This window comes from Stylophora pistillata, chromosome 10, assembly GCF_964205215.1.
Source record: "Stylophora pistillata chromosome 10, jaStyPist1.2, whole genome shotgun sequence".
NCBI lineage: Eukaryota > Metazoa > Cnidaria > Anthozoa > Scleractinia > Pocilloporidae > Stylophora > Stylophora pistillata.
The window spans coordinates 25,178,192-25,201,306 of NC_142528.1; the positions used below are offsets into that span (position 1 = coordinate 25,178,192).

General features: G+C 38.1%; 2 protein-coding genes and 1 long non-coding RNA gene across 12 annotated transcripts; 1 reads left to right on the forward strand and 2 right to left on the reverse strand.

Moving 5' to 3' along the window:
* Positions 1 to 2,882: 2,882 nt before the first annotated feature.
* On the forward strand, positions 2,883 to 23,053 carry LOC111340402 (uncharacterized). Of its 10 annotated transcripts, XR_015992510.1 has the most exons (6): positions 5,203 to 5,341; positions 5,876 to 7,214; positions 13,978 to 14,062; positions 15,041 to 15,151; positions 15,471 to 21,178; positions 22,874 to 23,053. It is a non-coding gene; the product is annotated as an uncharacterized LOC111340402 (long non-coding RNA). The 10 variants fall into 10 exon arrangements; XR_015992515.1 differs by lacking the exons at positions 5,876 to 7,214; positions 13,978 to 14,062 and adding an exon at positions 2,883 to 2,899 and having other exon boundaries at positions 4,948 to 5,341; XR_015992508.1 differs by lacking the exon at positions 5,876 to 7,214.
* LOC111340398 (fascin) lies at positions 3,624 to 8,610 on the reverse strand. Its single transcript, XM_022947246.2, has 2 exons — positions 7,630 to 8,610; positions 3,624 to 5,319 (listed from the first exon to the last, which is right to left on the reverse strand). Exons 1-2 carry the CDS (start codon positions 8,435 to 8,437, stop codon positions 4,652 to 4,654), a joined length of 1,476 nt encoding a protein of 491 aa, XP_022802981.1. The 5' UTR covers positions 8,438 to 8,610; the 3' UTR covers positions 3,624 to 4,651.
* Positions 13,004 to 20,617, reverse strand: LOC111340400 (chitobiosyldiphosphodolichol beta-mannosyltransferase-like). The gene is made up of 15 exons (XM_088736206.1): positions 20,419 to 20,617; positions 19,459 to 19,539; positions 19,155 to 19,261; positions 18,858 to 19,009; positions 18,019 to 18,108; positions 17,676 to 17,742; positions 16,767 to 16,816; positions 16,557 to 16,678; positions 16,010 to 16,048; positions 15,614 to 15,676; positions 15,382 to 15,492; positions 15,084 to 15,145; positions 14,939 to 14,991; positions 14,233 to 14,308; positions 13,004 to 13,897 (listed from the first exon to the last, which is right to left on the reverse strand). The coding sequence occupies exons 1-15, from the start codon at positions 20,615 to 20,617 to the stop codon at positions 13,766 to 13,768; spliced, it is 1,404 nt and encodes a 467-aa protein (XP_088592332.1). The 3' UTR covers positions 13,004 to 13,765.
* Positions 23,054 to 23,115: the final 62 nt, after the last annotated feature.

Consider the following 23,115-nt stretch of genomic DNA (forward strand, 5'->3'; position numbering starts at 1 on the left):
TGGCGCTTACATCTTTCTGTGCGCGCCAAAATCTAATCTCCTTCGGCTTGTTGTTTAGGCAAGGTTCAGCGTGTTTTTTTACGACAATGAATAATCCGGGTGAAAATGTTTCAGATCGTTGTCGAGTATGCTGTTCTGTTTTTATCACCATTAAGAGAAAAAGAAATCTTACTGGCGAGTTCATGAAAATATTTGAAGAAGTTTCCAGTCAAAAGGTTTTACCAGACGATGGTCTTCCGCGTGCAGTTTGGGACACTTGTCGCTTTAGAATTGAAATATCCTGAAAACGTTATTGTAACAAAGAGGCATCGATAAAAGTTTCCCGTGGGCAGTACCCAAACAAGAAATTCGAATTGTTGGTGTTTCCCAGTTTCTACTAGAGGAACATTTGTCAAGGTATGCACAAATGCAATACAACCTATGTTGAAAAAAAAAAGAAAAGAGAAGCTAAGCGTGGAAACTTTTGTTTATTAGATGTGGGTAGATGACCCTGTACTAAGCTGACAATTACCGTGTAAAGCAAGCCCACCCTTTCCATCCAATATTTCTTGGTCTTTTGGTTTTGTTTCCCCCAATGAAAGCAGCATCGATTCCCAATGATCTAAGGTATTTAACTTGGTCTTCAACAATCGACAAAAGAGGTGAAATGACAATGACCAAGGGACTAGAAGAGAATCCGTGGCCTTTTGAGCTCAAGAATTTGAACACTCTAGGCCGCAGTTAACAGATTAAACTCTTTCCAAACCCATCAGCAACTGTCCGATCATATCTCTCCTTCCCAATGTTCCCGATAATAGGTTTTTGTTCAGAATTTAATTCGCTAACCGAAAACACAGCTAAGCTTTATCTAAGCGATTGCTGGAGGTCGTCCACGAACTTAACGTTCTCTGCAACCTTGGACCATTTTGTAAAAGACTTTGCTACGAAGCGAAGGTTAGATTTTGGCACGAACAGAAAACTACGTAAGCGTAAGCGCCAGTTGCTCAACATACCTGCGTGGCCCGTGCGACAAAATAACTTCACAGGAATGGCAAAGTTTCAGTAACAGCAAATCATACAAAAAATCTAGAAAGATTTCAGCTTCCATCTCGTTTAACGTTTAAAGAGACATATTAACGCCTGCAACCGTTATGTTTTATACGAACCTCGCAAACTTTCAAACACGTTCTCTTGTGATACCTGCGAAAGTATTCAGTATAATTTCCGGTAAGAATTTTGCAGACAATCTCATCGATTTCTCCTACATTGTGTGCTCGGTGGGACTGAAACTTTTCACCTCGCGCAGAGCTCTGTCGCACGGCCCAAGCAAACATGGCGAGCAACTGAGCTTATTGTCTGAGTCCGTGTAAAACACACGAAAGCACTCTTCACTCTGATTGGGCAGAAAAACACAAAGATTTTCTGGCACCGATCAGATGCCAGAACGACTGCGATCGCTTGGAACTAGTCTTGTAAGACAATGTCCCCAGGGGCTCTTCTGCCGGAACTTGAAATCGACTCACAGCCCCTGGGTCTCCAAGGATGCCTTTTCTGGGCTCTTGTTCGATCCACATCCACTTTTCCAGAGTCCTGATACAGTCGCTCTGATTTAGATTTTCCATGTTGTGAAGCCAATCACAAAACACGGTTGGATCGCAACGCCTGCAGGCGCGAACAGTTACTCGGGAAATGACCAAAATAGAGCATCTTCCTTGTCTTGCTTGTCACACCATGTTGTATCTAAGCGTGAGGCGGAATGTGATGCAGGATAAACATGGCTTTCTTAATCCTTTGAGGTAAGGTGCCATTACTAACGCCGTCGAAGTAGCAAATCTTTTGGTCTGCTTTGTGCTTCAGGTGAAAAATTGTTTCAGTGCCAATTTTCAAAAGATCGAGTATGTGCACCTCACAGGCGAGCGGTAAACAGAAATCGTTGGTGAGATGTCAATCTGTAAAGCATTTCTTTTGTTTTTTGGAAAGTACAAGCTGAAACACACTCGATCGATCGATCGTCAAATAAGTGCTTTGATAGCGAGGGGCTACGTGTCAAAGTGAATTGAATTTTGTTTCTTTCACAAATGCAAATCTGTTGTTACGTGTCTGAACAATAATTTTGTATGCTGTAAGCAAATTTGCACAATACCGAAAAAGCTATGTAAGTGCTGAAATTATCGAATTAAACCTGTCATGATAACTGCTACGAAAGTTGAAAATATCGAAGCCCTTTCCAGTTTCAGTTTTACGGTTGCAAACCTTGTTTTGTCTGTGAACAATAATTTTGTATGCTGTATGCAAATTTGCAAAATACCGAAAAAGCTATGCAAGTGCTGAAATTATCGGATTAAACCCGTCATGATAACTGCAACGAAAGCTTAGAACATCTAAGCTCTTTCTGTAAATGTTAATTTTACACACCAAATAAATTGTGGATTATTGAGTTTGTCATTAAATGTGTTAAGAGTGTTTTTGCAATGCAAGAAATGGTTACCAAGGAATTTGGTGGCTCAAAGTTGATTTCATCCTCAAACTCCTAATATGTAATTATTAATTCTCCTTTCATATGCTATAAATGTTCCTGTAAACGAGAGGAAAGAATTGGGTTTTAAATCCTGATGACACCCATCAGCGAAAAAGATCATCTCTTGTTGACACCCATTTCTTAGATGTGTTGTTAAAACTATAGGGTTCTCCACAAGAGCTAATTGTCAACCAACACCCGCTGGCTGGTCTACTATTTTCAGCTGGCCACTTCAACCTTTGCTCACCAAAATTACTGGTTAAAAAAGTGATGCAAATACCGAAATTCATTGTGGAAGTTTGTGTGGCAACTATTTCCCAGTTTAAAGTGGGACTGAACGATAATTTATTAGTAACAGGTCTAGATGTGAGAATAAATTCCATGATCAGGATTTCCTCAAAGGTTGGTGCAACATTTGTGGAATACCACTGGGGGCAATTTAAAGTAACCCTTTCACTTTCAGGATCTTATTGTTAATTCTCTCCTCAGGCTGTTATACAATTCTTGTAAATTACTCAAGAGAACTTCATATTTGATCAAGATAACAACCTCTACTTGATAAGTTTTAGTATTCTCATTACCTTTTTGCTGGATAATATGAGGATAAAACATAGGGAGAAGTTACATGTTCATCGCTTTTGGAAGTTAAAGGGTTAATTAATAGTTCCTACCCTTTTTATACAGTCTGAGAAAAAACATGGGATCCATTGTTACCTGGCCGCCCACCACATATTTGCCTTCTGCTCTCAAATTTGATGACTTTTTCATAGTGAAAGGGTAGTGCATGGCATGATAAGAAGTGGTATCACATGATGTATACCAAAAGGTTGCATCTGGAAGAATTTGTGCAGGAAGTTAAAACATGTATGGAAGCTAGAACTGTTAACTGAAAGGCAAGCCCCTGGAGCTCAAATTGCTGAAATAAGATGCATGTAATGAGAAGAATATTGCAACACATACATTAATAAAAATAAATCCACATAAAACTTTTTAGTTTTTTTAGCACCAAAGTAGCTCTAGAGAATGTAAGGCCAGAATGTGTTATGTTAGATGTGCATTTTATGGCACATTGAGGTATAAGTGGGAAATAATCAATCTGCTAGTAGATAACAAGGGTAGTTGGTGATATAGGGATGTTACAGTTTTATTCATAGCTCAAAACAAATGCAGGGTTTACAACTTCACTATTTCATGTTTTTTAAATGAAAGGAGTCTTTATTTTCACAATTTTTGACATTGTCAATTTGTTCCTTGATATTCAAACCCAAAAACTAACTTGTTCTTGCACAAGATACTGTGTATGCAGTACTGTCATTGACATAACAATTATTCTTAAAAAAATTTTTTTTTTCTCTTTTGGAACCTGGACTGTAGGTGTAGTTAGTGCACACTTTTAGTTTTATATTGTTTAGAGCTGTTAAAAAAAGTGTCAAAGATAGATTTTCTCTGTACTCAGTACCCTCTGAAAGCTCTGTTTTTAGTGGTAATGAACAGTAACTAAGTATACTCTTGTAATCCAACTGATTACAAATTATTTCAGAACATTTTTATTAGAGATTCTTTCTGAACCACATCCAATGATTGGAAAAAACTTCACTGTTTCTCCAGTATTTGCCACCTAAATAAATGATTTTCTTATTATAATTATTATGTTTTGTTATGTCTTGTTTTCTTTTTTAATGTTGGGAAATTCAGGTTATTTACCAGCAAAAGTTTTTTGCCTCATAAATGAACACAATTGTAAACAAGCTAATTATAATAACAACTATAATAATCATAATGATAATAATAACAATTGCTTGAGATTAATTTTGAGCAAGCTAACAACCTTGGTTGAAGACGTTACTTTTTTGATGTGGAAGGCAGGTGTCACTGGACCAGTAGACACAATCTAACCTTGTCTTTAAGTCACCATTTCAGGTTTTAAGGCTGTTATACAAGTGTGACAACTGAAATAAATCTTAGAGCCACTTACACTCAGAAGTAACCATAACCTTCTTATAATAACGCAAATGTAACAATATCATTCACAACTAAGGAGAATTAATTAAATTTAGAATTTTTATTAGAAATCATCTGTTATGGTTTCAGCTTACTGGGTTCAAAAATATTGTCTAAGTTTGAAAAATTATTAATTCATTCTCCACTTGCATTCTAGTACTCCCATAAACTGTTTTTTCCAAGTGACTTTCCTGAGGCACAAAGGGATCCATTCTGGTGCCCCTCTAGGTAAAGTCCATTGGCAGCTTTTATTGCCATTCTGTTGTACTTGGGAAGTTCAATACTGTACTCATGGGCACCACCTTCGTCACTTGCCAACACTACATTACCTTTTTCATCACAGCACCAGTACTTACCAGAGTCAGTACGGATCTTGTATGAACCATTCTTGCTCATCACAAAGAACACATCATATTTAGAATGATTGCTCTCTAATAAATCTTTTCCAGATTTTACTCCAACAAAGCCATGTTCACCACGCAGGACCAGCATGGGTCTGTTGACAAGCTCTGGCACATGAAACCCTCTCTCCTGGTCAATTTCATCACTGCCTTCAATAAGATGGCCATTGTCCTTGCCTGTGATGTACTTCCCATTTCCAGCTTTGAAAACAATCTGTTTTCCATGCCATTCCAGCTCAAACCAGCAGTTATCTCCTGGTGTTTCTGCTGAAGCTGTCATGCCCTTCTCACCCAGGTACCAGTATTTGCCATTGGTTCCACGCACTGCTACTTGTCCCTTGTCACTGGTCTTGTCAAATTCCAGCTGGAATATCTCTGTGTCTTCAAGTTCATCACGGCGACTCAGGATCACATCCATTCCTATTAAAGGACAAATTTGAAGGTACAGAGCAAATCTACTTATTATGTCAGAGCACCTTTATTTTAAGTGCTGTGAAACCAAAGTAATTGCAATGAGGTGGTGAGAACACAAAGGAAATAGGCAAAATAAGTTTAAGCAATTGTGGGAGTATGGAAGTGATACAGTTGCAATAGGGTTTAGCTCTAAACCTAGTAGATTGAGTAGTTATTGTAAGAGAGACTAACTGTAATACAAGAGTTGTAGGATCCTGGATTTCTCAAAACACTCAATGGGAAATTGTTGTAATGCACATTCTATTTAAGTGAAAGTGTACCTGTCACAAAACAGTTTGTATACAACATAGCTTTGTCCGGTCAGGAGAGGACTAGTTGAGACAGAAATTGAGCAATTGTTAGCTGCCCTAAGCAAACTCTCTTCCATCAGTTTCCAAAAATACGAAATTTGTTGTTTTAAAAATATTCATGACAAATTTGTTTTATTTTACGATTTTACTGAAAAGTTTATGACCCAGACTTCAATCTTGTAATGAGTTGTCCTTTGACTTTGTTTTAACAGCAGAGGGAATCTTGCCCAGGGGACTAAAAGCTCTTTACATCAATGGTAACCCCAGAACTTTAAAATGAAGACATTCCAATTAAATTGAATGGAAAATTTTTTGTTATCCAAGATCAAAATGAGGCAAAATGATAGTTACATTTTTCAAATGTTGCATATTATTAAGGATACTTTGTATTAAAGAGCTATTTTCGTATCGAGATAAGCTGCTATCACATTTCCATCCTGTTGTGACAAATATCAAGACTATGACAACCAAACAATGCTCTTGTACAAAAACTCTTGACCCTCCATGCCACACATAATTTAAACAGATGAGAACTGATAAGTTTTGAGCATTGTTTACCAATTCAAAAATCTACTACATTCAAGTTGGATGTATTCTCGTTTCAGTTACAGTTATTGATATTACCACGAAACACCTTTCTGTCTGTACAACTGTTATCGCTTGTTGTTATCATATCAATCGGATAACATTATTATTTAATGCCGGGATCACTGATTGATTTCAGGCTTCACGCTTCCTATATTACCATTTAAGGTAATAAATTACTTAGAATTCAGCCCAAAATTGCACAGTTTTTAAAGAGGGCAAAATACCAAAAAACAATTAATTTTGCTTCGGGCAGATGTCACCAACCATTGTTTCACTGGGTTCTCATTTAAGGGAAAATTTCAGTTCGTTTGATCATGTCATCACCGCTATTCCACGTAACTTTGCCATGTTTCACGCAGAATTCAATGTGAAAAACGTTTTTTTTTGTTTTTGTTGTTGTATTTTAAAGTACAATGCAAGCAGTTTCCGCAAATGAAAACATTAAAAAGACTCGTTGGGTGAAAGGTGGCCGTTCGACGTCGGAGTAACGACAAAGTAAAAATTTGAGAGTAAAAGCTGCCGGACTTCCGTTTTGGTTATTTAAATTTTGATCGCTGGAAGGAAATCAAGGAGACTGAATGTTTTGCAATGCGATAAAACCAGCCGTATCCAATCGAAAATGCTTCGACTATCGTTACTTGATGGAGATTTCGTGACAAATAACTGATGATGGAAAGCTTGATCAATATCGATCAACTTAGCGCCATACGAATCAGCTGACTCTGTCGCGCGGAAATACCTGTCAAGATTCCAGCAACTCGCCCATGCAACTTACAAAATGAATCTCCCTACATTCCAAAACTCGCCTCTTTCTTGGTTTCCTTTTGAATACTTTGTTGCTATGATTTTTCATTCACGTAACCAAAGCGATTTTATTGTTCCATTGTCTAAATCGTGTAAAATTATTATGAACACAGTTGCCGCAATGGCCGCTTGTAAAGAGCCAGTCGGAAACCTAATCCGGTAGGGAATTTTTTCATTATTAATATTCTTGACCCACTGTTACCATTGTGGTATTTGTTTCTCGAGTTGAAACTTAGTCCAAAATGACCGTCATTTTGTGGCATTTTCCGCTCGAAAGCCTTCTATTTTGTTTTCCGAGATCCTCGTGGCACGTGTTTAAGTTTTTCGATCGCAAATCCATTTATCTTCGCTTTTCAACTCGGCTCCCACAATAAACAAATAGAGGACTCGAAACAAAGCAACTTCAAACCTGTTGATTTATCGGCAAAATGTGGAAAATTTGCATTTTTGGTGAATGAAAATCACATCGACGTCGCTCCTATCGACAACTCGTCGACAACGGTTAAAAGTTTCGTGTTTGAACAATAAATAAAGCAAGCTTTATTTGTACTCAACCAAAACAAGCCATGCATACCTTGGTGAATCGAGAGTCGTCTGTCTCTTTGGCCGATGAATGAAACCTGCGGCGGGCTATCTTGGATAACGAAAAGCTCGTCTTTTCCGACGGTGGTGTTTTTCCCGGCTTGGATTTTACCCGTTCCCACCGCTGCTAGATAATTGCCTTTGTCCGTTCGGAAGGCCACCTCCCCCTCGTGAAACTCAATGGTGAATAGACTTTTTTTGCTGGGATCTTCATTCAGAGAGCCGTCGCTGTTCAAGTACTTTTTATTGCTGGCTACAAAAGCGTACTTTCCTTGATTTTCGTCGAACTCGAGGGTGAGCATAGCGTCTGCTCCCCATGGAATAATCTCCGTGGCTGTTATAGTCTCGGTTTTGGTGTCGAGATGCGCGTAGCGTGTCCTTCGCGAGCTCATCACATTGATTTGCGGGTGCATGGCGAGCTGAATCGACCAAAGCTCAGTTGTTGATGGTTTAGCCACGCATTTCAGCTGATCACCTGCTCCTCCGAAGTAAGCCCCGTGAACGCTCTTTATTGCCCAGTTTCCGCTGGCTTGCGTCTCCACCGTGAATTTCGTTTCCTCTGTACGCTCTTCTTCTTCGCACTTCATGTTGCCTTTCGGATCAGCAGACAAGTACCGGTTCAAGTGACTCCGAAAATAGCAGATGTCGCTGCCTTGGTCCTGTTCCAGCGTCCATATCTGCTTCTTCCTCATCGAAGCTCCATCGACGTTCAGCTTGAAACCGAATGTTTCGAGCGTGAGATATTTCTTACTGGCGTTGTTCAAGAGTCCCAGAGTCCATTTAAACGTTTTAGGAGCCATTATATTTTCTAGAGGAGTCGAATTTTCTACTCGGCAAACGCTTTCAACTATGGGTAAAAACGGTGATTATTCAACCTAGGGCAAGACGTGAGAAAATCAGCGAGCGATCAACGACGCGTCCGAACTTGAGAGGAGAGCGCAATGTGTGATCACAATGTGGTGTGAAATGTGTAGCTATGTGGCTGACTAAGGAGCCAGGCCTGGAGGAAACGATCAGTTCACGCCCTCTTACTGCGCGGCTTGTCATTGTGATAAAGCTAGTCGCGAGAGGCATGTCATACATCATTTATGTGACAGCGTGTGGTCGGTACGATCTTATAGTATTACTAACTGACTGAAATAAAACTGCGGTCAGTTTATTTTTGTTTCAAAATTAGAAACTTTCGATCCTTTAAACCCTGTGGTTGGGGCCTCAAAAGCCTCGCAAACGCAGCATTTCCGTCGCCGCGCCTAGGCTTGTGTTTTTTTTCGTTCCTGCACGTACTCGATCAAAAGACGAGTGACCAGACGGCCATAAGTGCTCTTAACTGCCAACAGATGGCTTTATCGACTCTAACAATGGAAACCGTGACAGATATGACAGTACGCGCATTAAAAGTCACGAACATCTTCTCAAAAATATCGCTCACGGCTCGTTATATTGTTATCGCAAATTGCGCGCCTGGAGTAGCCATCGAAAAACATTATTTTGTCATTGTCCAGTTACCTCGTTAATTATAGTTTAAATGCTAGTCTACTGCATGATAGTTACTTCATTGGCTGACACCTGTTTTTCATAAAGGCAGAAGTATCTAAATTGGAGCCAAAACGCGTCCGCGATCTACATCTACATTTATTAGTCTTACAAAGGGGGGGGGCCATCACGCAAGACATAAAATAACAATATGGGCGAATTTTATAGATTGATTGGAGGTTTTTATCATCATAGTGTAATACAGTTCATTTGGCCTAGAAAGCACCAGGAAAGTTACGGTACATTGGAGGCAGAAGTCGTCCTTTCGGTCCTATGTTGGCGTTCTGGGAGGTTGAGCTTATATTGATGTTGAATACACCAACGAGCTTTCTTTTTATCATGCCTTAAAACTGAGGAAAATGTTTATTCTCAAACCCCAAGAATCTCACCAGATACAGAAATTAAAAAACCAACAGATCTCTCAATGAGGTTTAAGTAACTGGCTGTCTCAATGATCGTGCACAACATGTGACATTGTTAATATCGATGGTTCGCGATACGCTTTTTTCACCAATATATTTATTTTTTCCAACAAAACCTTTAACTCAGAGAACTATATTTTTAACCAATTACATCCTGTCGCGTCAGTGATATTTTCCTTTCTGTTCAAACGATTCGTCATCGTTCTTTTTATTGTATATTTTTTCTTCGTTTACTTAGCTTGACAAATTTGCTTCGGACTTATATCAGCCACCATGGGTTTGGATGCTATGGTAACACAACTCGACTTTTAGTTGCTGTTTCGTTTTTTTAGCAAACTAACAAAACAAACGGAAATTACACTGAAACGCTGATAATAATTGCTAAAAAATAATTTCACCGTTGTTTTCTGAAGAAGACGATTCAATTCTCCACAAAGAGCTATTCGTTTTCTCTCTTCATGATAAAGAGGTTGTCTGGTTGTCGCGTAAATTTTCAGTATATCTTATCTAGATTCTAATGTATACAGTAAAGTGTTATCGGCTTTTAATGATTTAATTTTTTTTCTTTTTGAGATTCGGTCGTATCACATCGTATCATATCATATCTTCGGAATATTAAACTGAGTTGTATAATGGAATTTGGTTAGAACTGACCCAGCAGTTATTTACATGCACCTGTCTTAAGGTATAAAATATGGCAACAAGAATTCGATTTTTGGCTCGAGTTTTTGCAACTTACGGTGTAAATTTTTTGTTACAATAATCAAGTTTAATGAGACTGTTTCAGATCACAAAAAGCGCAGAAACATACTATTACGATGAAAATTACCGATACCCGATGTAGTAGTGTGATATATCTTTTCACAAAATTTATCATAAAAGCAGTATAGTTGGAGCATTTCACGTTTTTGGTTTTGTTTGAAATTCCAAACTACAGCCGCAACAACAATCGCTCGTAGTTTGCGTAGGAGTTTTGTAACAGTAATTTTATTTAGGCTAATTTAGACCGGCTGGGAAGGAGTGTGATTAATAACAACCTTGACAGTATTTATTTGTAGAACTAGTTTGATCTTGCCAATCATGAATTGATAATGAAACAGCCGTTAAGTCGAGGAAATTAACTTTGTTAAGCAGACAAAATTTCCCTACGATTGAGGGCCTCAGGAAACGGAAGTTTTTTAACAACTAAGAACGAGTTCAGTTCCAACTTGTAAGCCGCTGATCAAAAAACAAAAAGTATGTTTCAGGTACATCGATAGAGAATGACAATCCCTCCATCTGGTTCCAGCCGGCTTTCCAGGAGATCGAAGCGCACTACGTATATTTTGATAGAAGAAAATGCCGCATATGAAGTATTTACTTTTTCAAGCAGAAGCGTTAGGATTATCAGTGGGTTTCATGCAGAGTGTTGCGTGATTGTTTCCCTTTCAACTGCGAGTTTGGTGCTAACTGTTCCTATTATTACAAAGGAATTGTTCCTTCCCTATTTCAGACAGATTTGTGAATCGAATTCTTGACAGGAATTTTGTATCACTGTCCTGGCTCGCAGTGACTTGCCTTGACCTAACACGGGCGGGGAAAACAAACTGCGAGATACGCTTTATGGTTTTATCAATTTTATCAATTTCATGCGGTTTATCAAACACCAAGATTAAAGAGTAAATGGAAATCAGTTGTCTCGGGGACTCAGCTTCGTAGCCGCCGCGCCAAGAAGGGCACAAACCCCAACAGTGGCCAAAACTGAGATCGCCGTTGTTAATGTTGTCGAACAGTCGGCATTCTGTATTTTGTTTCAACGAAAGATCGTATTAACTTCATTGAGAGATTTACACATAATGCCTTATTCGTCTTTTGAGGAGGCATTTTGTACCCACCAATTACAATGGATAGCGTAGCCTGGAATCGTTAATCGTGATAGGTCGACCTAGGTGTGGTTAGCATTCCCTGCCGTAATCCAGTCAGATAGTGTGAAAGCCGATTAGTCCGGCTTATACACCCAACACGTACTCTCTTTGTTCTGAAGAGTTTTCGGCTGGGTTTCACTCACAACTTTGTTTATCTTTAGTCCTTAACAGTTCAGAATCTTGCAGGGACAAAAACGAATGAAAGAAATACGCGTAAGCCTCTTTCTCAGACAACAGAATTAAAAGTACCGATGATCGCGCCATGTATGGTGACTCCCACAGAAGAAACACCATAACTTTTCTACTCGATACTCTGACCAGCTGGATTATAATCAACTAATTGAATCACGGTCAATGCTCAGTGGTAATGCTTCTTTGAACGGGATTTGTCTCAGTTCGCTATTGCAAATTTTGAGCGCGTTTCTGTTTCCGATGATACCGAAAAGTAGAATTTGTGGAACATTCAAAAGTTTTCATGTAATATTTCAAAAACGAGTGCGAGTGTTTTGTCGGGGTTTCCAAACACGAGAAAACTTATGAAAGCACGAGACCCGTAGGCCGAGTGCTTTTAGTGTGTTTGAACACCCCGGTGAAACACGAAGCACGAGTTTTTGAAATTGCTTCTCAATCGTGCATCATTAGCCAAGAACAATGAAAAAATTCTGACTGATTTTGGCATCAGTGGAGTTTGACATTTTATCAAGCTCTAGGGTTTGATATTTCATCAAATTATAGTGGAAAAGCCTCTGTCAAGTGTTTCAGCGGGGTTTCTAAACGCACACGTGGCCAAATTGGCGTATCGTGATTGGTTTGCAACTTGATGAATTATCAATGAGTTTGAAACTCATTTGACAACCATTCCTTAGTGGTTGATTCAACAGTGATGCTTAAGGGAGGCATTACATTCCAGTTACTCTTGGGGTGAAAGTGTTGATGATTCAGGGGCGGATCTAGGGGGAGGGTGCAGGGGGGTGCGCACCCCCCCCCCCCCGCCTGAGATGACCTGCGGCTTTCTAAAACAAGTGGTATTGTAAGAAATATACAAAAACTTTTTTTAGAGACATGTTTCGGCATGCTTATGCCATCTTCAGTCAATGAGTAACTGAACGTGAGTAATTATATAATTATTTCGCTCCGACGAAGGGCTAACGCTCGAAACGTCAGCTTTTGCAATCATTACGGTGGCCAATTTACCATTTCAACTTTGTTGATATATCCAAGTTATATAATTATATAACAGACAAGTAGATGAATAAAATATTTACAGTGTGATGTAATACAAAAGCGGGTACTAATTACAGTCAATTGAGTTGTTGGCAGAATCCAGAATACTAAAGCAAAAAAGGGAGTATTTGTTCTTACAAGAAGGAGATGTGTTCAAATGCTTAAAAATATGCGAGTTTTTATCGCTTTCCGTGTGCTCCTTTATCCTAGTAGAGAAGTGGCGACTAGTTTCGCCAATATAACGGGAATTACATCCTGCACAAGAAAATTGATAAACAAGTGGTATTCTACCGTATCGTTTGATATGTATTCTCAACAGTTCATATTATGTTACTGCCTAGGCAAAAGCCTTCTTCGTATTCGCTATTACAATTTGTTTACGTCCGGTCACCAGTCGGTTACGCTATTCTTTAATGGTGCACCCCCTCCTCAAAACAACCTGGATCCGCCCGTGATCAACTCCTGAGGATTCTTTCCTAACAGTGTAATTGAATGCTTCTGTTTGACGAACGAGACGGTTTGCTTTAACTGCTGGAAACACTGACTCTGGGAGGCCAAGTTGTTTGGGAGGATGACTGTTTGAATTATATGATATATAAAACCAAAAGACACAGCAATGACGGAAAATTTTTCTGATGTGTCAGCGTAATTTTTGCGCAAATGAAGCTAAGTAGGAGTCTTCTACGTTTCATCGAAACTGTGTATCGGAGAAATTAGAGTTGGGTTTAATCTGAAACAAACAGCTCAAAGGCGCAATGGCCTCCGAATTTCTTTTCCATTTACTGATCACTGACGACTGTTTGTCAGTTTCGTCAGCTGTTAGTCATTTAGTTTGTTGTGAAAAAGACAGTTTTAATGGTCATTAGTTACTGTCCTCTTGATATCAGACTTCATCTAAATAACCCATTTGGATATCTACTGGTCTTAAAAAAAATAGTCGAACATTTCTCAACCAAGAAAAGCACACAAGAGGTTGACTTCCAAGGCGTTGTATTTCATCATAAATTGGCGTTGTGGTGAATTTCAAGGAACATTTTGAAATGTATCATCTCTCTTTTAGCAATGGCAGAACAATTTTATTCCAACTCGCATCCCATCTCGTTCTTTGGAAACTGGCTAAGTTCTCTCTGTAACTAGTGAGTAATGGCTTGCTCGAGGGAAAGCCTCGAAACAGTTTCTGAAATAAAAAAAACAAAAACAAAACAATAGAAACACAATCATATGACAGTTTTCTTCTCTTCTCTTTGTTATTTCAAGAACGCGCTTCCTCGATTTTGTGTGTCCTGGAAGTTTTCTCATAAGTGATATGTCCCTGGTATCTGAGTGTAGGAAACCAGCAAACGTAAGTGGAATAGAAACGTTCTCTACGTTCTGAAAAACAGTTTCTTTCAATCATCTTATTTGAATAGAAAAGGGAACATCAAAATAGTTATTTTTTCGGAGATAAATGGGCCACGTAGCAAGAATAGAGGTTCTGATTAAATTAAACTAAGCCTATTTTTTAAAGCTTACCTTTAATTGTTGAGTCAGCTCCATACTGTCGCGGAATATCAGGCCATTTTCCTCATGTTTGACCAACTCATGCAAGCTGAAATGAACGCGAAAATTGCCGGGTTATCTTACTATGGTCACATTAGATGTTAGAGTAGTAGGCATTACGGCCTGGCTCTTTGTTTATTTTTTAATCATTGCGGCAGCATGTAGCAAATTTCAGAAAACAAACGGTTTTGCTGGTATCCTGTTGATAGCCTGTCAATAATGCGGCAATAAGCGTCAGGCAACAGTTTACTGGCTAACAGTCAGTGGAGGGGAGCTGTTCACTTTTACCACCTAGGAATAAATTACATGCCAATTTTTTTACCCCAATATACCACATTTGGCATACATATGGGTCATCAGTTTTTGTCTTTTTATCCTTCATCAAAACACAGAGTTAAGATTGCTTGCTTGATAAACTAACAGAGTGGTTCATCAAATGATTAGGTGCCCAGGAATCAATCAGATGCAGGGCTTGACACTAACGGTAGCCCACTAGCCACAGACTAGTAGAAATTCAGTTTTGGCTAGTGGTTTTCAATTTCCACTAGCCAGTTTCACTAGTAAACAGACTGAAATTGTCATAACATCTAAAAACATCTAAAATGTCACTAGCCACTTGGCTAGTAAGTTGAAAAGTTAGTGTCGAGCCCTGAGACGTCTTAATTCGTTCATTACTTACCACTCAAACTGTATAGCACACACTGGCAAGCCACAACCAAACATGTCTACAACCTAGCAATAGACAATACACAAATAAGTGATTTACAAAAAAAATTTGTAGGTATGGCTGCAAAGAAACAAGGAAGAATATTGAACTGGCTCACCTTCATAGGCAAGTCTAAACCTGATGATGACTTGTGCAGACACACACCAAGGTCAGCTGAACCTTTAAGTAAGTTGTAACATTCAAAGTTTGTCAGCTGTTAGTATGAAATGATTTCAATATTTGAGGAGGATATGATCAACACAATGAAGAAAAACTTTTATATAACCCTGTGACATATATATATAGGTATATTTTAATTTACATTCTCTATTAGAATTTAACATCTAAACAGCACAAACAAAAGCCCCTGTCCACGTGGGAGGGGTTCTACAGTAGTCACTATGGCAAGCACTCACCTAACAGCCGTGGGTAGTCTTCTGGCTCAAGCCATGGGGTGCATATTTTTACATGTTTGAAGTTCTTTTTATTAATTATTGCTTTATAGTGTTCCTTCAAAGGTCCCTTGCCTGTCATGGAGAACAGAAAAAACACAGAGGTTCAGTTAGTCCTTCTCATTACTGGAGTGTTTTAGCAGGTGATCTGATTACCCCCCCCCCCCCCCCAGATCTTTATTTAACAAGTACTCACCAGTTATGGCACAAACTAAAGAAGGAAGGGATGCTTGGTCCTCACTTATTAACTTCTCATACTCTATATTGAAGACAAATAATTAAACCTTTGTCAGTGGTTATCATTTTTAAAGAAATTCCTGGTGATTGATATCTTCCACACCTGTAAATAAACTTTACAGGCTTCCTCTCAGCTCATTTGGGAATGGGAAGAGGGATACAAAAAAAAAAAAAAAAAAAAAAAAACAAGGAAAAGGAGGAAGGAATGATTAGGAATGATGTTATGCTTTATTCAATAGCAGGTTACCCCAAGATTGTTTTGAGAAAGACATCCAATTTTGTAAATTAATTTAAATATGTTTATTTTCCTCAGAAAAACAGATCAAGGGCTTTGATATTTTTAGGTGGTTCTTACCTTCAAGAGAATCCAGTAAAATTGAGAAGTCTTCATCTTCTGTAAACAATAAAACGTGTGTCCTGAGTTAAAACACAGTGTTGTGACTACTGTAGACAACATAATTTGAATATATCAACAAAGTTGAAATGGTAAATTGGCCACCGTTACGATTATAAAAGCTGACGTTTCGAGTGTTAGCCCTTCGTCGGAGCAAATGACGAAGGGCTAACGCTCGAAACGTCAGCTTTTGTAATCGTAACGGTGGCCAATTTACCATTTCAACTTTGTTGATATATTCAAATTATTTTGTTACCCCCACCGACGCAGCCCCAAACAGTTTATTTACAAACTATCAGCCTTTATTCTACTGTAGGCAACAGTTTTTTTGTGTGCTCTGGTGACATTTTTAGTTATTGCAGCAATGCCAAAATTTGAAAATCAACTGATACATGCTCATTTGGCACTTTAGCAGTGAGTTAGACTAAGTGGAACACTGCGTTGTCTTAAACAAAGGGATAATAGTTTTAGGAGTTTTATTTTCTGAGCTAGGGATTTTTATGATTACCTGTCCAGCTTGTGCTGCTGACAAGTAGAGCAGGCCTGTGTTGTCTGAAAAGAACTCTACCATCTTTTAACTGAATTGTAAATGCTGTCATAGAAGTTACATCATTCTTGAATTCTGAAGGACTTTCAAAAACAGCATACATTCTTAATTGATGAAATAAAAGAAACCATCTCATGTTAAGACAGAGATAAGAAATTTACATTACAATACCTTTCTGGTGCACTGAAAACTTCATATTCCTTGGACAGCTTTAGAAAAAGCTGAAATGTAACATTTGCACATGTAAACATAAGCAATTCAGACACAATTTCTTGTCTAATCTAAAATGATAGTATGAGTAAAGTTTGCACAATGTTTGAATTTTTTCCGGTGATTGATTGGTTAATCATACATTTGTTGTCGTTGTGTAAATACTTCTTACTAACCACGTTTGAGGTCTGCAATGTAAGTTACAGACCAAGTTTTTCCTCTTGGATTCATGGCCTTAACTTACAGTACCAATGGAGAAAACAATGTTAGTAATTAATATATTTATTATACCTCTGGCTTGAAATAGACTGCAAAGATTTCAATTCAAACAAACTTTTGAAATTTTTTGTGGACTGTACAGAGAATATCATTTGCTAAATTGACCAATCATAGCCCACAAACTGATGTGAACAATGTCTGAGACCTTAAATACTGCATCTTGAAGTTATGGGGTTGCTTTGTTTCTTTAACTCCCAAGAGTGACTAACATCTAATTTCTCCTTACAATATCACCCCTGAATCACACATGAAGACCATGATAATAAACGAAATGATCACCAACTATAGAAGCACCTGATTGTTAAACAAATTCTCCTTGTCAGCACTTTAGGAAATGTATAGAGAGCAGTATTAAGAATATGCACACTCATGGCAGGAGGTAAAGGCTTTAATGGGCTTTGACAAAAAACCAATCAACTTTGCCTTGTTAAGAGCTAGGGTTTTAACAAATACTCTAATTGCACTATTCTTGCTTGCCAGCCAGCAAGCCAGCTGGTGACTTACTCTGCATCTTAAGAGGCCTTTTCTTTCCCACTATTTAATTAACAACTCAATGTAAGTTAATTTGTAAAAATTGTAAGAATTACCCACTTGGTGTTGTGTGGAAAGATCCATTTCATGAAACCGCAATGGAGGCCTATCATACAAAGTGTGTGCTCTATGGAATAAAATTTTTTAGGCTGTTTTCTATGTGTGTATATTAATTATATGCATTCATAAATATTTAATATATGACAAGCTGAATTATACACAAATTGTGTGATCTATTGCTGAACAAACACAAGGCAACATGGAATCCATTAGAATTGTAATGGTTCCACATGCATTTTGTATTGTAGATTGTTTTAAATTAGGTATTTATTTCATTATTTATCAATTCATTTACTTTATGATAAAATTTATATACTTGAACACATTACACATTGATTGATACCTTATTTCGTATTTTTCCCACAAGTCCCTCTGCATTGCCCGAGTGACACACAGGTTCATTGAGGACATACTTCCACAAAAGAATTCATACCTGCATATAGTAAAACACGTGACAATATGTTAAAACAACAAATAATCAGGTCCCATGACAGTAAAGGGACATTACATTCTTTGAAAAACTTACAGAGCTTTAAAAACAGTTGAACTATTCATATGCTTGAAGATAATTAATTTAATGTTGGGTATGACACACTGGCAGATACAAATTTTGCTATCCAAGGATCATTCCACACACTCCTGAGATTGGGTGGGAAGTGAGGGGGGGGGGGGGGCTGGGGGAGAAGAAGAATCAAGCATATAGATTTCTTACAATCTTGTCAAATACCTGGTATTACTATTTGTCAAAGTGATTTGCCATCAGTGTGAAATCACTCTGTTGTATTTTGCTCTTAAAAGTATTTTTAGGGTACATTTTCATATGAAAAGCTGTGTACAGAGTATAGCTCAGTTCTAACTCTTTACCTTGGCCAATTTACATTTATCAACTCAGTGACAAAACCAAATTATCTCGTTGACGATGAACATACATCATACCCTGTAGCATTTTTCTGCCATCTGCGTGCTTTTCCTCTTTTATTAGATTGTGCTTAGTTGAAAATATAATTCAAAATAAACATCTTCACTGCTATACAACTCAATTCATGCACTGTTGTTTTAACTGATGATAATGTAATGTAATTTTTTTTTTATCCTGAGCTCATTTCTCTCTTGTCCTTGTCCCTAAGTTTTATCTGGGGTTCCCTTTCCTCATAACACAGCATTGCACACACAACCACCTACCATTTGGCTACCTTCACCAGAGGGTGAACAGTACTCTTCACTCCCAAAGCCAAAATTGTAAACCCATAGTTATGCCAATCAATGATAAATTTACTACCACAGAGGAGACTCACGAACCAGGCTGCTGCCAAAGATGGGATGGCTGGAGGATTCTATAGATTAAGCAGGACATTATTATTACTTTTTCTGTCACAGTAATGATTGATCAATAAATTCTGGACAATGGTAATATGCTCCTTTTAAAAATCAACAAATTATGACAAACATTGGAAATATTTTATAAGGTTATTCTGTTACCTGAACTAACAAATGGGTACACTGGGAACCACAGCAAAGAAGTGTTACAAAGAGCTGGAAAAACTGAATGAATGCTTTCAAGGCATAAAACAGCAATTTGGGTAATCCTATAAAAGTTAAGCAGAATGAAATGGAGTGAATAGCTATTAAACATGTGCATCATTAAAAAAGCAATAAGGTATAATTGGTATAATTTATACACTTCAGAGTCAAATTCATAGAGCTCTTGATCCCTAGGCTTAAGCTCCCCATGATGTAGACTAATCTTAAATACTTCTAAGGATACTGTTGGGCAACTCCATACCTTTCAGAAATTCAGGAAATTCTGGTAATGTCTTTATTATGACTTTTTCACTCTCTGCTAGTTCCTTGATAGGATTAGACCCTGAATAGCAGATATGAAGTACACAATTGTACAACCTCAGTCTCTACAAGCTTATTCATTTTATTAATTTAATCACTTTCACCAGAGTATGGTGAGGGTCGCACAAGAGAGCGAGGCTCCAAATTAAGTGCGCCCAATATCCCACCCCCGGGGAGGACATCCATCACACAGTAATCTCGTGTGTGGAAAATTAATGTCTCCTACCCCAACTCCCTCCATTTATTCATCCCTATCCGAGAAGACTACAATATCTAACCATTTCTTGATATTATAGAAAGGCAGCAAATTCTTCTCAATTATTTTAAGACCCTGAGTGTTGGTCTGGCCGGGGCTCGAACCCTCGACCTCCTGCGCAACAGTCCAGCGCTCTATCCATTGAGTTTTACAGTGTATGTGTGTGACAGTGCTAAACTCCAGACAGTTCAAACTAACAATGGCCTCCCTCCTTTACTTAAACTCTGTATTTACCAATTCAAACCCATTTCCATTCCCTTATGAATTTAAAAAATTGGGAGATTCCTCCATCTTAGAAGTAATGAAAGGTGGATTCCAAGACTCAAGAATCTCACCCAGTAGTTAATAACCTCCCACTATTGGATCTTGATTGAACACATGTATGGAAATGTTTGTGCAAATACCAGCATGCTGACTGAAGAACTACCCTGCAGTTTTCATCATTTGGAAACTGATCAGGAATTTCATAGATCCCTTTGTATATTTTATAGGCTCACAGGGGTAAAGTGGTATAGTAACTTTAGACTTTCCAACAAGCCTAAAACACTCCTCAGGCAAACAAATATCATCGCACCCCACCACTGTGTAAATACCCAACCCCCCCTCCCTAAGCAAACTTCTTATGAAGCCAGTATCATTCCATACCTCCGAACCCAACCATATCCACCCGAAAGCCTGCCTTTGTACAAGAAAGTGCATGATTCTGCATGCGAGGACTTCTGCCGATGTCTCCAAGTACTAGGATACAAATCCTTGGCTTAGAAGGGTCTTTTCGAGCCCTTAGCCAATACACTAAAAGTACGATCACGACAGTAACACCCGTCAGAGCTGTCGCCACATACATCTAAATTGATTCTTGACTGGTTAGTCAACAGAAAAGAAACTGTTCGCTTAAATAAATTGTGCTGACTAATGGGTAGTTTTGGCGGGTCACAACCACACCATTTGCTGAACGTCAGTCATACATTAACTTCTTCAAGCTCTTCTCGTTCTTCTACAAACGAATACACGAACATTTCTGGTCAGCAGACACTCGTCAAAGGATAGAAATACCAAGGACCCACGGGATAGCATACCCCATAATCATTTTTGTTTCACGAACATTACTTGGATCGCTCATACTAGTTGCAAGCAGAAACTACGGTCGAGTTGTTGGAATTTTAAGGCTCAAACATCAAGGAAACGATGTCCAACTTGAGAGATACAACGCTTCGCAACGTGCCAGATTATTTGACCAAAAATTTATCCAAAGGATCCGATCATTTGTGGTTTGGATGGTGCAAGATATGGAACAGCTACCGTGCCAAGTACGTTCAAGTCAAGAACGCTAAACTGACTCCGTTTATTCATATTTGCATTGCTGCCATGGCCATTAATTATTACATGGAGTATCCCCACAACAAGGGTGAGCTTGTTTGTTAAGTCTGTTGTAGATTTCTAGCAGCTTCACGGTATGATTGGGGTGTTTTTCTTTGTCCTGAACTATCGCACGAACTGTCTGACCTCTTGGTTATTTCTCAAGGTTACATAATTTGTTTCCACAATTATGGAATTGCTCCATCTAAACAATAAGAAATAACTAAAGTAAGTTAGTTTTGGTTACTCTACAGTGGGATTTATAGGAAGGAAGTTTAGCTGGAAGCACACAATTATGGATATTGGGTACTTTCATGATGCCGTGCGATGCCAGGAGAACAAATATTTTGGGCCATCCTTGTCGTACCAACCTATTGTTTTCACTAGTGACATTGGAAAAAATTAGAGGACACAATAAAGCATGGGAAAATGACAATGAAAAAAAACAAACAAACTAAACAAAACTTCACAGTCTCTTACAACAAGATTAACCAAACGTTTTTGTCTTTTGAAAACTTTTAAACATATAATGAATAGCCCTAGATCTTTAAAAGAAAAAGAGTCTATGAAAATTGTTGATAGATAGCATTACTAAAACTAACTTTAAGAGGCATTTCCTTTGAAAAAATGTGACCAATTTTTAGTCAGGAAAATCTACTTTGGAATCCTACTTTCGAAACTTCCTGGAGAAATGGAAATATAGTTGAACCTACATTAAGTGGCATGGTACTGAACAGTCACTCTGTATTAAATGATCAGTTGCAAGGTCCCGAAATTTTCTCCGCTCTATTACTATAATTTTTACCTCTACTGAGCGGTTGTGGTCACCCTTTACTAAGTCCTAACAGCTTTTTTGTGTTGCCTTCCACTTATATTTAATGGTCAGTTAAGGTGGCTAGTATCACATTTCATCTTTTTGATGGTGTGTAACTTTGAAAGAATAAAACAAAAAGACTGATCAAGGTATTTTGAAAACTTTTAAAGGGTTGAATTATATAATCATTGGTTATCCAGAAATAGGTGTCATTTGGTTGGATTCCATGGCAATGCTTCCAAAGGATTGTTCAGACACGTTTTTTAGCTTAGGGCTCAGATAATTAAAAAACTAACTCTTTGGTCCATGTTTATATCCTGGAATCAATATTAGTACTTTGGGTACAAAGTTCCTCAAAGCATCCTGTCTAATCCCTCGCACAAGCTCTATAGCTTACTACCTCCCAAGAATGGGTGCGAAGTCAATTTAAGGAGTCAGCACTCTTTTACTACACGGCGCCTCCACACCATTCGTACTCGAAATAGTTTTATCCATCACTATGTCCATAAAGCAATGACGTAATATTGTTTTTCTCTTAATTATATATTTTTGTCTTTTTAATTAGTTCTTCTTAGCCATGTATTTTTTGTAGTATATATTTTATTGTAAATCAAACGTAATTCAGCCTGTGGCTGCAAGGTTTTTGATAATAAACTATCTATCTATCTATCTACCACAGATTCTCTTTCTACTTTAGACTTTTGGAAAATATAATACACACAGACATCACACAAGTCAGTTGTTAGTATACTAAGCAGTCAACTTGTTTTAAATGGTCAGCTTACCATTCCCTGTGAGTGTCCTGGAATTAAGATCCCCTTGAAATAACAATCTATTATGAACGTACCACAGCAGAATAAACATTGAGAGTTCTTCTGTGCTCAATTGTTGGTCTTTTAGATAATGTGTTTGTTTGTTATATTCCCTCAGCACATTCCATGTGGAGGAAGTATCACTAAACAAGATCACAGCTGGTAATTGCCTGGGTGTTTGTGTCACAAGGAGCAATTTTACAAGATTACCATGGAAGGAAGCATTTAATAAGTTGGACTGGACAGTTGATGTTGTAATCAAGCAATTTGTGAGAATAAAATCTTTATTTTCAGTGTTGTAAGGAAATCCAGGTTTATTATCTGGGATGGGGCTCTTCTTTCAAGGTGGGAAAAAATCCT

Coding starts and splice junctions, on each gene's coding strand:
- LOC111340400 (XM_088736206.1), bottom strand. CDS start 20,617: ATGTATGTGGCGACAGCTCTGACGGGTGTTACTGTCGTGATCGTACTT. Junction 19,262..19,458: donor ATTTCCTGAATTTCTGAAAG/GTATGGAGTTGC, acceptor TAACTTTTATAG/GATTACCCAAATTGCTGTTT. Junction 15,146..15,381: donor AGACTACCCACGGCTGTTAG/GTGAGTGCTTGC, acceptor ACTTACTTAAAG/GTTCAGCTGACCTTGGTGTG.
- LOC111340398 (XM_022947246.2), bottom strand. CDS start 8,437: ATGGCTCCTAAAACGTTTAAATGGACTCTGGGACTCTTGAACAACGCC. Junction 5,320..7,629: donor ACGACTCTCGATTCACCAAG/GTATGCATGGCT, acceptor GTCCTTTAATAG/GAATGGATGTGATCCTGAGT.